Source organism: Callithrix jacchus, chromosome 22 (assembly GCF_049354715.1).
Source record: "Callithrix jacchus isolate 240 chromosome 22, calJac240_pri, whole genome shotgun sequence".
Classification (NCBI taxonomy): Eukaryota; Metazoa; Chordata; class Mammalia; order Primates; family Cebidae; genus Callithrix; species Callithrix jacchus.
In genome coordinates this window covers 22,924,136-22,939,349 of record NC_133523.1, presented here as the reverse complement: position 1 = coordinate 22,939,349, position 15,214 = coordinate 22,924,136, and the positions used below count along the sequence as shown (strand labels likewise).

Below are 15,214 nucleotides of genomic sequence, written 5' to 3'. Positions count from 1 at the left end.
GGGGTATTTCCACCTAGATGGTAAAAATAAAGAAACTAGGCCAGGCATGGTGGCTCATTCCTGTAATCCCAACACTTTGGGAGGCCAAGGTGGGTGGATCACCTCAGGTAAGGAGTTCAAAACCAGCCTGGCCAACATGGTGAAACCCCGTCTCTACTAAAAATAAAAAAAATATTGGCTGGGTGTGATGAGGGCTGCCTGTATTCCTAGCTGCTAGAAAGGCTAAGGCGTGAGAATCGCTTGAACCCGGGAGGCGGAGGATGCGGTGAGCCGAGATCACACCCCTGCACTCCAGCCTAAGCAACAGAGTGAGACTCTGTCTCCGGGGAGAAAAAAAAAAAAAAAACACTACATACCTTGCCAATTATTGAATTTGGTTTTCTTTATCCTGAACCTCAAAAAAATCTTTCCATCAAGTCCCTTCCATGGACCACAAATTACAAACCACAGCTAGGTGCTCTACAATTTTGGAATCACTCTTTAATTATTTAATATTTTCACGGTGACGCCAGTGAATTTTTAATAGGAAAAAAGAAAGCCTGGGAACTCCATGGACCAAAGCTCTTCCCATTCATGAACCCGCACCCCGAGTCAGGATTCCGTGCTGAGGATCCTCCAGTGGTCCCTGCACAATCTAAGAGAGAGGGAGCCTACCGATGCAGAGCTGCCCAGAGAGGGCTCCAGGCCAGGGCACAGTCACTGGGCAGGGAAAAGACAAGACGCCCGGGAGCCGACTGTCAGTGCAGCCGCCATCTTATGGCTGAAGGGGACTGAAGCCCAGCTGGGCAAGGAGAACTAGAGGCACAGATTGTTGAGCTGACAGCGGAGAGGCCTGAGTCCACCACGGCCACTTCGCACTGGTTCCAATCAGCCCCATCCCCTCTGTCGGAATGTCGCACCCAGCACTCTCACCATTTCTAGGCTTTCACAGGGTCCTGGCGTCTTAGGTGTGGATCTCCAATACCTGCAGGTCACAGAGTCACAGAGGCTCGGCCTCTAAAAGGAGAGGGCAGAGACGAGTGAAGCAGAGACATGGAGGTCCGGCCGCAGCAAGAGACAAAGACCCCGCCACATCCCGGAAGCCGCCCTGTCCGCTCCCGCTGTGTGCCTGATTGGACAGTTCCCAGACCAGTGTCCCTGATTGGATAACATTTAAGACCCCGCCTTCTCTGACTCTGAGTGACAGAAGATGTGATGAGACGCGGAGCTGAATGAAGAACGTGTGACAATCTAAGCTGCTGCATTTTCAGGCAAGGCTTCCTCCTTGAGCTGAGCCAGGCCCACCCTAGAGCATGGGAAAATTCGGTCTCTTTTTTGCTCTCTTTTTCAATGTATTCAAAATGTGAACAAAACCATTTTATGTATATTGATACATAAAATTTTTGTTCAAAAGAAAATCAACATTCACTTTGGTAATAGAGCATTATCAATACTAGAGCTAATTTGATAAAACATTATAAGTAAATTCATCAGCCGGGCGCGGTGCCTCCCACCTTTAATCCCAGCAATTTGGGAGGCCGAGGCGGGGGGGATCACGACGTCAGGAATTCAAGGCCAGTCTGCTAACATGGTGAAACCCCGTCTCTACTAAAAATTAAAAAAATTAGCCGGGCGTGGCGGCAGGTGCCTCCTGAGTTCAGGCAGTTCTCTGCCTCAGCTGCTAGAGAGGCTGAGGCAGAGAACTGCCTGAACTCAGGAGGCAGAGGTTGCAGTCAAAAAAAAAAAAATGCAAAAAGCAGCTGGGCAGCCAGGTGCAGTGGCTAACCCCTGTAATCCTAGCACTTTAGGAGGCCGAGGCAGGAAGATCACCTGAGGTCAGGAGTTCGAGACCAGCACGAACAACATGGAGAAACCCCATCTCTACTAAAAATACAAATTTAGCTGAGCATGGTGGCCCATGCCTGTAATCCCAGCTACTTGGGAGACTGAGGCAGGAGAATTGCGTGAACCTGGGAGGCGGAGGTTGCAGTGAGCCTAGATCACACCATTACACTCCAGTCTGGGCAACAAGAGCGAAATTCCATTTCAAAAAAAAAAAAATGAAGAAAGAAAACAAAATTAGCTGGGCATAATGGAGCGCCAGTAATCCCAGCTACTCGGGAGGCTGAGGCAGGAGAATTGCTTGAACCCAGAAGGCAGAGGTTGCAGCGAGTCGAGATTGTGCCACTGCACCCCAGCCAAAGTGACACAGTGAGACTCTGTTTCAAAAATATATATAATTAAAATTAAAAAAAGAAGTCCACCAAATTTGTCTTTATCACTGCTCTAGATTTTTAGGATATTTTATGACCTCTTAAATTTTTTAACTTTTTTTTTTTTTTTTTTGAGATTGGAGTCTTGCTCTGTTGACCAGGCTGAAGTGGAGTGGCCTGAGCTCGGCTCACTGCAATCTCTGCCTCCTGGGTTCAATCGATTTTCCTGTCTCAGCCTTCGGAATAGCTGAGATTACAGGCATGCACCACCATGCCCGACTAATTTTTTTGTATTTTTAGTAGACATGGGGTCTAATGTTGGCCAGGCTGGTCTCGAACCCCTGGCTTCAGATGATCGGGATCCATCCACCTCAGCCTTCCAAAGTACTGGGGTTACAGGCGTGAGCCACAGCGCCCGGCCATTTTTTAACTTTCTGTATTTTATTTTAATTTACATTTTTTATATTTTTTCAATTTAAAACAACCTTTAAGTAATTTCAAAGTAGAAGTAATGTTTCTTTCTTCATCAAAAGCATATTTTGCTATTGCTCATAAACTCTCTCGTTTTTTGTCATTGTTGTTGTTTTCTGAGACAGTCTTGTTCTGTCACCCAGGCTGAAGTGCAGTGGCGTGATCTGGGCACACTGCAACCTCCAACTCTGGGTTCAACCGATTCCTCAGCCTCAGCAATAGCTGGGATAAAAGATGTGCGCCATCATACCTGGTTTATTTCTGTATTTTAAGTAGAGACTGGATTTGCTGTGTTGCTCAGGCTTGTCTTGAACTTCTAAACTCAAAATAATGTGCCTGCTTTCAGCCTCCCCAAGTGCTGAGATTACAGACCTGAGCCACTCCTGGCCTTTGTTTATATACTGTCTAAAAGAACTGGTTAATTACATTAACTCTTAACAAACTAATTTTTAGTGATATTCCTGGGAATTCATTTTGAACTGTTTTCTGTCAATATTTGTAGATAAAAAATATTTTGTTTTTTAATAAAGAGGTTTTTTTCCATTTTTTTAACTAACAGATCTAAATATAGTTAGCATTTCTATATCATCTTATCACAATAATAATTTAAAAAAAGGATTCTGGGCCAGGCGTGGTGGCTCGCCCCTGTAATCCCAGCACTTTGGGAGGCCGAGGCGGGCAAGTCATGAGGTCAGGAGTTCGAGACCAGCCTAGCCAATATGGTAATATCCCATTTCTGCTAAAAAATACAAAAATTAGCTGGACGTGGTGGTGGGCATCTGTAGTCCCTGCTACTCAGGAGGCTGTGGTAGGAGAAACGCTTGAACCCGAGAGGCAGAGGTTGTAGTGAGCCGAAATCATGCCACTTCACTCCAGCCTGGGCCACAGAGTGAGACTCCATCTCAAAAAAAAAAAAAAAAAAAAAAAATTCTGGTCAGGTCTTGTGGCTCAGGCTTATAATCCTAGCACTTTGGGAGGTCAAGACCAGGAATTTGAGATCAGCCTGGGCAACATAGCAAAAACACGTGTCTAAAAAAATACAAAAATTAACTGTGAGCATGGTGGCCTGCACTTTAATACCAGCTATTCGAGAGGTTGCGGGAGGGTGGTTTCCTGAGCTCAAGAGGTGGACGCTGCAGTGAGCTCTGATCAAGCCACTGCACTCTATTCTGGGTGACAGAATGAGACCCTTTCTAAAACAAAACCAACCAAACAAAAACAGCCAAAGCACAGAAAGTTAAACTTATGAAGGTTTGGGGTTTTTTGTTATTGTTTCTAAGGTACCTTAAAAAGGGTACAATTGATGTTTGGTTACATGGATAAGTTCTTTTGTAGTCATTTCTGAGATGTTGGTGCATGCATCTCCCAAGCAGCCTGCAATGTACCCAATATGTAGTCTTTTATCTCTTACCCCCTCCCACCCTTCTCGCTGAGTACCCAGTTCATTATATCATTTTTACACCTTTACTTTCTCATAGCTTAGTTCTCACTTAAGAGAACATACAATGTTTGGATTTTTTTATTCCTGAGTTACTTCACTCAGAATAATGGTCTCCAACTCCAGCAAGGTTGCTGCAATGCTATTATTTTATTCCTTGTTATGGCCGAGTAACCTTCATTGGTATATGTATGCCACATTTTCTTTTTCCACTTATTAGATGATGGGCATTAGGCTGCTTCCATATTTTTGCAATTGCAAATTCTGCTGCTATAAACATTCGTGTGCAAGTGTCTTACTCATATAATGACGTCTATCTCTCTATAGATACCCAGTAGAGGCAATGCTGAATCAAATGGCAGTTCTAATTTAGCTTTTTAATGAATCTCCGTACTGTTTTCCATAGTGGTTGTACGATATTCTGCCAGTAGTATTAAAAATTTTTCCTGTTCATCACAGCCATGTCAATGTGTATTATTTTTGATGTTTTAATTATGGCCATTTTTACAGGAATAAGGTGGTATCACATTGTGGTCTTGAATTGCATTTTCCTGATCATTAATCATGAATAATGTTGAGCATTTTAACCCATGTTTGTTAGACATTTTTATATCTTTTTTTGAGAATTGTCTCATCAGTCTTTTTGTTGAATGCGCTTTTGAGGACTTGGCCATGTACCCTTTGCTAAAGCCAATGTCTAGAAGAGTTTATGCAATAATATATTCTGGAATTTCTATAGTTTCAGGTCTTAACACTTTTTTTTTTTTTTTTTGAGACGGAGTTTCGCTCTTGTTACCCAGGCTGGAGTGCAATGGCGCAATCTCAGCTCACCGCAACCTCTGCCTCCTGGGTTCAGGCAATTCTCCTGCCTCAGCCTCCTGAGTAGCTGGGATTACAGGCACGTGCCACCGTGCCCAGCTAATTTTTTGTATTTTTAGTAGACACAGGGTTCACCATGTTGACCAGGATGGTCTCGATCTCTTGACCTCGTGATCCACCCGCCTTGGCCTCCCAAAGTGCTGGGATTACAGGTGTGAGCCACCGCGCCCGGCCCTTAGGTCTTAACATTTTTTATTCATCTTGAGTAGATTTTGTCTTGCTTTGGCTATGCAGGCTCTTTTAATTTCATATAAATTTTAGATTTTTTTTAGTTCTGTGAGGACTAATGGTGTTACTTTGATGGAAATTGCATTGAATTTGTAGATTGCTTTTGGTAGTATGTTCATTTTTACAATACTAACTCTAGCCATCTATAAGCATGGGATGTGTTTTCATTTGTGTGTGTCATCCATAATATCTTTCAGCAAATGTTTTATAGTTTTTTCTTGTAGAAATCTTTCATTGCCTTTGTTAGGTATATTCCTAATTATTTTTTTGTGGCTGCTTTAAAATGGGGTGGAGTTCTCGATTTAAATATCAGTTTGGTCGCTGTTGGTATATACCAATGCCATTAATATGTGCAGACTGATTTTTTTTTTTTCTTTTTTAAGATGGTGTTTCACCATGATGGCCAGGCTGGTCTTGAACTCCTGACATCAGGTGATCTACCCACCTCAGCTTCCCAAACTGCTAGGATTACAGGCGAGAGCCACTGTGCCCGGTTGTGCAGACTGATTTTGTATCCTGAAACATTACTGAATTTGTTTATCATATCTAGGAGCTTTTTCATGAGTATTTAGGGTTTTCTAAGTATATAATTATAACATGGGTGAACAGTGGCAATTTGACCATCTCTGCCAACTTGGATGCTCTTTCTTTCTTTCTTTTCTCTAATTGCTCTGGCTAGGACTTCCAGTACTATGTTGAATAGAAGTGGTGAGGTTGGGGATTATTGTTTTGTTCCAATTCTCAGAGAAAATGTTTTCAATTTTTTCCCGTTCAGTGTAATGTTGGCTGTGGGTTTGTCACAGATGACTTTTTAAAAAAAAATTTTTTTTAAAGAGTTGATTCTGAGCCAAATATGAGTGATAATTGCCTACGACACAGCCCTCAGGAGGTCCTGAGAACGTGTGCCCAAGATGATCAAAGTACAGCTTGCTTTGATATAGTTTGGCATATGACATCAACCAAATACATTTAAGAAATACATTGGCGGCTAGGCACGGTGGCTCATGCCTCTAATCTCAGCACTTTGGGAGGCCGAGGTGGGTGTATCACAAAGTCAGGAGTTCAAGAACAGCCTAGCCAAGATGTTGAAACCCCCATCTCTTCTAAAAATACAGAAATTAGCCAGCCGCAGTTGTGGGTGCCTGTAATCTCAGCTACTCGGGAGGTTGAGGCAGGAGAATCGCTTGAACATGGGAGGTGGAGGTTACGGTGAGCCGAGATCATGCCACTGCCCTCTAGCCTGGGCAACAGAGCAAGACACTGTCTCAAAAACAAACAAGCAAAAAACACTGGTTTTGTCCAGAAAGGGAAGACAACTCAAAGCAGAGGGCTTCCAGGTAAATTTAAATATATTCTGGTTGACTATTGGTGCAGTTTATCTGAAGACCTGAGATCAATAAAAGGGATTGTTTAGGTTAAGGTAAAGGATTGTGGAGACCAAGTTTCATTGTGCAGAGAAGTCCCTCAGATAGCTGACTTCAGAGAAAGAGAACGTTGTAAACTGTTTCTTATCAAACCTAAAAGGGTGCATGAATCTTAGTTGATTATCTCCTGGATCTGGGGGAAAAAAAAAGAAGGAAAGCAAAGGCGGGAGGGGATTCTCTACAGAATGTAAATTTTTCCCACAAGAGATTTACACGGCAATTCCAAGGTATGACAAGGAAATATGTTTTGGGTTTAAATACTTTTTTCTTGTCTTATCATGTGATGTCAGAGTCAGGGTGAAAAGTAAGTCATGACATATAGGGTCAAATAAACCCCATCTAATGAGAATTTATGGTTTGTGGGGCATGACTCTTTAGACCCCTTAGGTAGGAATCTGGGCAAAATAAAAAATCAGAGCTTAGTCCTCAGTCCCTTCTCTTGGCCAAAAAGCATTTCACAGAATGCATATCAGGCCAACAGCATCAGGCCCCATGGCACTAGAAAGGGTTATTCCTAGAGTTGTCTGATCTGGTCATTAGATGAGGTCTTACAATGCTAGAAGGTTCATTCTCTTACATGTAAAATTTTTGGTGCTGCAAAAGAAGTAGCACTCAAATATAAATTTCCTTAGCAAGGCAATTTACTTCTATAGAGGGGGCCACTCATAGATGAAACAATGGTGAGTGCACACTTGGACAAGGGAGGGTAAAGGGTACTTACTCCTCATGGAGGTCATGCCTACTGCTGTGTCATTCCGTATTGGCTAGGGTTAGAGACCGCACAGTCTAGTCTAATTCTAACTGGCTATTTTAAAGGGAGCAGGAGTATGAGCCAGAGTGGTGGGGTAGGTAGTTAGGTGGAAAGAACAGTTACGGGCAGGTCAGAGCAGGTAACCAGGGGTCAAAGCAGGTGACTGGAGCAGGTAACCGGAATGAGTCAGAATGGAGGCAGGGACCGGGGAAATAGATGTGAACTACTGATTAGAACTGGTGGAAAAGGTTGCTTACAAGGAAGTTAAACTTTAAAATGGAGAATGAAAGAAGAGAGCTGAGCATACTGACATCCTGATTCTTTGAAGAGGAACTTGGGGTTCACTATATCTAACAATTCCCCATCTTGAATTTTTAGTTTTCTCTTCAAACTTCCTTAACATGTCTTGGCTTAGCTGTTCTGCTATCTCTTTGACAACATCCCTTAGTGTAATTAAGAAAATGCTGCTGATCATAATGGATATAATTAATTTACATCATTAGTTGTCACCTATGAAAATAATAACTTAAATCCTTCAGCTATTTGATCTCAGGTTTAAAATTTATTTGGCAACTCCAATAGTGTTTATATAAACATGGGGGTTAAAGAACCCATATACGGCACTTCTACAATTTTTTTTTTTATCATGTTGACGGAATACTAGGGTGTAAGGGATGGCCAATTAGACTAGAGCACGAGTGCTGCTGTAATTACTTTTCAGAGTACCAGCAACAGTCCCCTGCAATACCACCACACATTTGCTTGGGGATAAACAAGGGCAGATTGATTAGTAAGCTCTTGAAAAGGCTTGGTTTTGCCGCACCCTGTTAAGTCTTTAAGGAAGCTGGGTGCGGTGGCTCACGCCTGTAATCCCAGCCCTTTGGGAGGCTGAGGTGGGTGGATCACGAGGTCAATAGATTGAAACCATCCTGGTCAACATGGTGAAACCTGTCTTTACTAAAAATACAAAAAAAATTAGGTGGGCATGGTGGCATGTGCCTGTAATCCCAGCTACTCAGGAGGCTGAGGCAGGAGAATTGCCTGAACCCAGGAGGCAGAGGTTTTGGTGAGCCGAGATAGCACCATTGCACTCCAGCCTGGGTAACAAGAGCGAAACTCCATCTAAAAAAAAAAAGTCTTTACAGAATGCCAACTTTTCCCCTTGCCATGAAAGGCAGGTGGTGAAGTTAACATCAGGGACTGGAGGCCTGATAGCCCTTGGGGGCTGACCCTGAGGACTCTTAACCTCAGGGAACAGCAGTGAAAGAGCTCACATGACTCATCACCCCCACCCGCCCCGCACCGGCTGTGGGGTTCTGGAAGAGAGTTACCATAGAGCTCATGCCCAGCCCATCAAAGGACCACCCAAGTGAAAAGGGAATCTGGGTCTCTGGCCTGCTTGTTGCACAAGCACAACAGTCACTCTTGTTTAGCGTGCAAATAGAATATCTAATGTATTCCAGCCAGGAATTTGTGTCCTGATACCCTGTTCAATTGCCATAGTTTGTTTTAAATCTTTAACCCCTACAACAAATACTTTGGTTTTATTCTTGGGTAGATGGCAAGAGGAGGTTTGGTTAAGTGGAGAACTTAGGAGAGGGAGAAGGGGGTGCAGGAGGTGAGGAGGCAATAAACCACGTTTCCAAAGATTCTATGGGGTCCTTCCCTGAGACTTCTGCTCCTATACCATTGAAATGGCTTAATAAAAAGGAAGAATTCTGGGGAGCAGAGATGGTAATCTGCAATAGGGAGGGGTAACTCCTTTAATCAAATGAATATATGGTTTTTAGAAACTCCAAGAGCCAGGTGCGGTGGCTCACACCTGTAATCCAGCACTTTCAGAGGCCAAGGCCAGCAGATCATGAGGTTTGGAGTTCAAACCCAGCCTGGCCAATATGGTGAAACCCCATCTCTTCTAAAAAATACAATATTAGTGGGCATGGTGGCACGCACCTATAATCCCAGCTACTCAGGAGGCTGAGGCAGGAGAATCACTTGAACCTGAGAGGCAGATGTTACAGTGAGGAAAGATCATGCCTCTGCACTTAAGCCCAGGCAACAGAGACTCCGTCTCCAAAAAAAAAAGTACAATGCCAATTCATATCTTATGTTACACATTTTTTTCATTTTTCCTAAACATAACTTATGAGAATAAACAGGATCCATCTCTTGTGTTCTGTTGGCCTATAGGACTTTATGGGTTTAATTCTAGATAAGTAGACCCAGCTGTTTATTACCAGAATTGAAACTGCAGTTGGGGTACTAAAGAGAAGTTGATAGGGTGCCTTCCATTTTGAGAAGTCGATCTGCTAGAAATCCTTCTGACTAAGTTTTTAATAAGACTCAATTTCCCAACTGGGTTGTAACAAGATTATTTTCCATAGTTGGAAAATGGAGTCTTTGATTTCCATATTTAAAGTGTGTTTTGCACTTGTCACATAATTCTGTAGCTTGAAAGTATCTGTGTCTATTAGAGGATCTGTAGCTAAGAAAGGTCTTCCATACATTATTTCAAAAGGCACTGGGTCGAGCAAAAGGGCTGAGGCAGGAGAATCACTTCAACCTGGGAGGTGGAGGCTACAGTGAGCTGAGATTACACCACTGCACTCCAGAATGGGAGACTTAGCAACACTTTGTCTCAAAAAAAAGAAAAGAAAAGAAAAAAGTGGGGGAGCGGGACTGAGTGGCAGATTTTCCATAGATCCCACTGGAACCTGTAATAAGGCTACAGATAATAAAGACAGCCAGGCATTCGATGTTTCTTTGCATAGTTTAGCAAGAGTCCTTTTTAAAGTTTGATTAGCTCTTTTTACTTTCACTGAAAACGGTGGCCTCCACACTGAGTAAAGGCAGTACTAAATTTCTAGGGCTGAAGATAGGATTTGTGTAATTGTCACTGTGAAAGATAGGTCGTTATCTCTCTGTAATCTCTTAGGCAGTCCAAATCTAGGAATTATTATTTTTTGAGACAACATCTCGCTCTGTCACCCAGCCTGGAATGCCGTGGCACAATCTCAGCTTACTGTGACCTCCGCTTCCCGGGTTAAAGCAAATCTCCTGTCTCAGCTTCCTGATAACTGAGACTACAGTGATATGTCACCATACCTAGCTAATTTTTTTTTTATATTTTAAGTAGACATGAGGTTTCGCCACATTGGTCAGGTTGGTCTTGAACACCTGACCTCAGGTGATCTGCTTGCCTCAGTCTCCCAAAATGCTGGGATTACAGGCATGAGCAACCATGCCCAGCCAGTAAGTTATTTCAGGAAACACAATCTTAGACCAGGCTAAGCCTGGTTTATTGCCTGGTTGAAGGTATGAGAATCATAGCCAATTGCAATCTCAGGCAAGATCTATGTCACAATTAGACTGGTGGGTAGGGAGTGAGCAGAAGAAACACATCACCTGGGGCTGGTCTAAAGGTATGTCACAATCATTTCTGGAGGCAAGGACCAGGCAAGATAGTCATATTACAACACCTAGGTGTTTGGCCAGGGATGCATTAAAATCTATTCCTATCAGATAGCCACAGGCAGACTAGGTGCAGTGGCTCATGCCAGTAATCCCAGCACTTTGGGAGGCCAAGGCAAGTGGATCATCTTAGGTCAGGAGTTCGAGACCAGTCTGACCAACTTGGTGAAACCCCCACCTCTACTACAAATACAAAAATGGTGTGGTGATGCATGCCTGTAATCACAGCTAATTGGAAGGCTAAGGCAGAAGAATCACTTGAACCCAGGAGGCAGAGGTTGCAGTGAGTCAAGATCACATCATTGCAATCCAACCTGGGTGACAAAGTAAGACACTGTCTCAAAAGAAAAGTAGAAAAAAAAAAAGAAAGATTGGTTACCACTCTCCCATTGTAACCAAACACAAAAAAGAAAAAAAGAAAGAAAGAAAAAATGGGCACAGGCCATAAGTCACATCACCTCGGTGCTGGGCCCAGTGATACGTTACAAAGCTCACTGTGAGCAACACCTTGAGAGGTGAGACAAACACCTGGTGGCTGATCCCAGCAATATGTTACAATCTTTTCTTTGTGCATGCTGCATGTAGGTGAGGAGAGTCACATTTTATAGGTGTTGAATTCTAAAATACGTCACAAGGCTGCCTGTGGGTACAGCCCAGGCAGGAGCCTCTCATCTCCTAATGCCAGACCCTGTGATATGTAACAATATGCAAACTATGCAAGGTCCAGTCAAAAGATGAGTTGTATCATCTAGGGGCTGGGTCCAGTGATACCTCACAATTACCTTGTGGCAGGGTACAAGCTGAACAAGAGTCATATCGCTACCTAGGTGATGAATAAAAAAAATTTTCATGATACTCTTGTGGTCAGGGCATCTATAGAAGACTCATATCACCTGGGTGGGAGACCCAGCTATATGTCACAATGCAAAATGTTTGTAGGGCCCAGACAAGAGTTTCATCACATAGGTGCTCAGCCTGGTGATACATCACAATTCCCTTTCACTCCTGTCATCCAAGCACTTTGGAGGCCAGGGCAGGCGGATCACCTGAGGTTGGGAGTTCAAGGCCAGCCTAACCAACATGGTGAAACCCTGTCTTTTTTTTTTTTTGAGATGGAGTTTCGCTCTTGTCACCCAGGCTGGAGTGCAATGGCATGATCTTGGCTCACCGCAACCTCCGCCTTCTGGGTTCAAGCAATTCTCCTGCCTCAGCCTCCCGAGTAGCTGGGACTACAGGCATGCAACACCACCATGCCCAGCTAATTTTTGTATTTTTAGTGGAGACGGGGTTTCACCGTGTTGACCAGGATGGTCTTGATCTCTTGACCTCGTGATCCACCCGCCTCGGCCTCCCAAAGTGCTGGGATTACAGGCTTGAGCCACCGCGCCCGGCCTAAAACCCTGTCTTAAAAAAAAAAAAAGTCCAAGAAGTAGAGGAAGAGTTACATCATCCAAATGCTGCATCCAGCAGTATGTCACAATACCCCCTGAGAGGACAACCCAGGAAGAAAAGTCACATCACCTAGGCAAAAGACCCAGAAATATATACTTTTTTTTTTTTTGAGATGAAGTTTCACTCTTGTTACCCAGACTGGAGTGCAATGGCACGATCTCGGCTCATCGCAAGACCCAGAAATATTTTATAATGCTATCATTTTGTAGGCATCAGAAAGAAAACAGGAGTCAGCTAACAAAGGAGCTGGGCCCAGCTACATGGCACAATCACTACATTAGGCAAAGCCTTGGCATGACAAGAGAGTCAGATCACATAGGTGCTGGGCCCAGCCATATGTAACATTTCCAACTGTGGACAGGTCCAGAAAAAATAAGGAGAAGCCAATCATTAGGTGATTGGCTCAGAGATATGTTCCAATGACTACTTGGTCAGGAACCAAGCAGAAGAATCACATCCCCTGTGTGCTGGGCCCAGTAATAAATCCCTCTCACTTCTGTTAGCATGACCCAGGCCCAAAGATATATTACAATCTAATCTATGGCCAAAGTGAAGATAAGAGAGGAGAGTCACATAAAATAGTTGATGGGCAGAAAACTCACATTATCTAGATGTAGGAACCCAGCAATATGTCACAATGTCTTGCATGGGAAGGTCCAAGAAAAAAAAAGTAATATTCTTTTGGTGCTTAGTTCAGTAATATTTCACAATCTTTCCTGTAGAAAGACTAAGAAATAAAAGTCAAATTGGCCGCGGGTGGTGGCTTACCCCTGTAATCCCACCACTTTGGGAGGTTGAAGAGGGAGGATTATGAGGTCAGGAGTTCGAGACTGGCCTGGCCAATATAGTGAAACCCTGTCTCTACTAAAAATATAAAACTTAGCTGGATGTGGTGGTAGATGCCTGTAATCCCAGTTCCTTGGGAGGCTGAGGCAGAAGAATCGCTTGAACCTGAGAGGTAAAGGTTGCAGTGAGGCAAGACTGTGCCATTGCACTCCAGCCTGGGCGACAGAGTGAGATTGCCTACAAAGAAAAAAAAGAAAAGTCAAATCAGCTATATGCTGTGAAAGGTCACAATTCTTCCTGTGAGCAGAAACCAAGTAGCACAAGAGAGACATCACCCATGGGACTGGTGCAAAGACATTTCAATATGACTTCTGTAGGCAAGATGTTCAGTCATAAAAGTTACATCACCTGAGTGTTGAACCCATGAATAGGTAACAATGGCCCAAGTGAGCAAATATCAGGAAAAAGTCATAAATTGTCAGTTCAGGTCCCAACAGTATGTCACAATGTCCCCTGAGGGCAAAATCTAAAAGAAGAGTCACATAAGCTAGGTGCTGGGTATAGCAATATGCTACAATTTTTCTGTAAGCAGGGACCAGGCAGAAGAAGAGGGTCACATCACCTGGATGCCGGGCCCAGTCATATGTCAATCATCTTTCCTGTAATAAAGACCCAGGTGGGAGAAACACATCCTCTGGTTGCTGACCAGCAATATGCCACAACTTTCCATGTAGGAAGGGTGCAGGCAGAAGAAGAGGGTCACATCTTTTCTGTGAGGAATGCAGAGACATGTCACAATGCCCCTTGTAGGAAAGGCTGAGGTGAGAGACTCCCATCACTTAGGTGTTGAGTTCAGCAATATGTCACAGTACTCAAATATGTGGAGGCTGAGACAAAGAGGAGAGTCACATCACCTAGATGCTAAGCCAGTGATGTGTCACAATTGCTCTGTGAGCAGGGACCAGGCAGGAGAAGAGAGTCACCAGGGTAATGGGTATTGAGTTATGTCACAAGATCTTCTGTAGGCAGGCCTCCCCTGAAAAAAAAAGTTATATCATCTGGGTGTTGAACCCAGCAATATGTAACAATGTCTAATGTAATATATTGTGCCACAATATGGCACAACATGTAAGGCACATTTGGAAGAGTCACATAACATGGGTGTGGGATTCAGCAATAATTGACAATACCCAGAATTTGTAGTCTTAAAAAAAAGAGGCAAGTCAAATCACTGAATTTCTGGATCCCGTGATATATCACAATCTTACCCTTCAGACTAGAAACAGGCAGCAAAGCCAAATCACTCATGTGCTGAATATGGGCATATGTAACAATAACATTTGCAGGAAAGTCCAGTAATGAATTAACAATTCTGCACAGGTCCCGGTTCTAGGTAGGAGAGTCACATTTTCTTTTTTTCTTTTTGTTTTTGAGATGGAGTTTCACTCTTGTTACCCAGGCTGGAGTGCAATGGCGCGATCTCGGCTCACCGCCACCTCCTGGGTTCAGGCAATTCTCCTGCCCCAGCCTCCTGAGTAGCTGGGATTACAGGCACGCGCCACCATGCCCAGCTAATTTTTTGTATTTTTAGTAGACCAGGATGGTGTCGATCCTTGACCTCATGATCCACCCGCCTCAGCCTCCCAAAGTGCTGGGATTACAGGCTTGAGCCACCACGCCCAGCCTGAGAGTCACATTTTCTATGTTAGATCCAAGTACAGTAGTGACAATCTCACCAATGAACTGGATTGGAGCATGAGAGCCTGCATTCCTCCTGTAAACTGTGTTCACTCTGACCCTAAACCCAGGTGGAATTTTCATGGGTTCAGATAGAATTCTCACCTGTCTATGAACTGGGTTTAGAAATAAGTTATGATTCTAACTCTGGCTGGTCTTCACAAGACAGTCACAATTTCAACAGTGGACTGTGTCTGTATGAAATTCAGGGCCTCATCAGTGGGTTCTGCCATGTACAAGGGTGTCAATCCTAACAATTGGTGACATGTGCACATGAGAACCACAATCTCAACTGTGGTGATATGATACTCTGTACCACAGAGATTTATTTAGCATGCAAGAAAGTGGTAACTCCCTATGACTCTGTACAAAAAGGAGACACAAG

The 15,214-nt window shown here is 43.6% G+C and overlaps 1 protein-coding gene across 6 annotated transcripts in view; it reads right to left on the bottom strand.

The window, feature by feature from the left end:
* Positions 1–1,064, bottom strand: part of LOC100392046 (uncharacterized) — a 79,174-nt gene extending 78,110 nt beyond the window's left edge. For all 6 annotated transcript variants that reach the window (XM_078359871.1, XM_078359874.1, XM_078359870.1 and 3 more), the window contains exon 1: positions 913–1,064. In XM_078359871.1, coding sequence (XP_078215997.1) covers positions 913–915 — 3 coding nt within the window. In that variant the 5' untranslated portion in view covers positions 916–1,064. The remainder of the gene's footprint in view (positions 1–912) is intronic.
* Between the last annotated feature and the right edge of the window lie 14,150 nt (positions 1,065–15,214).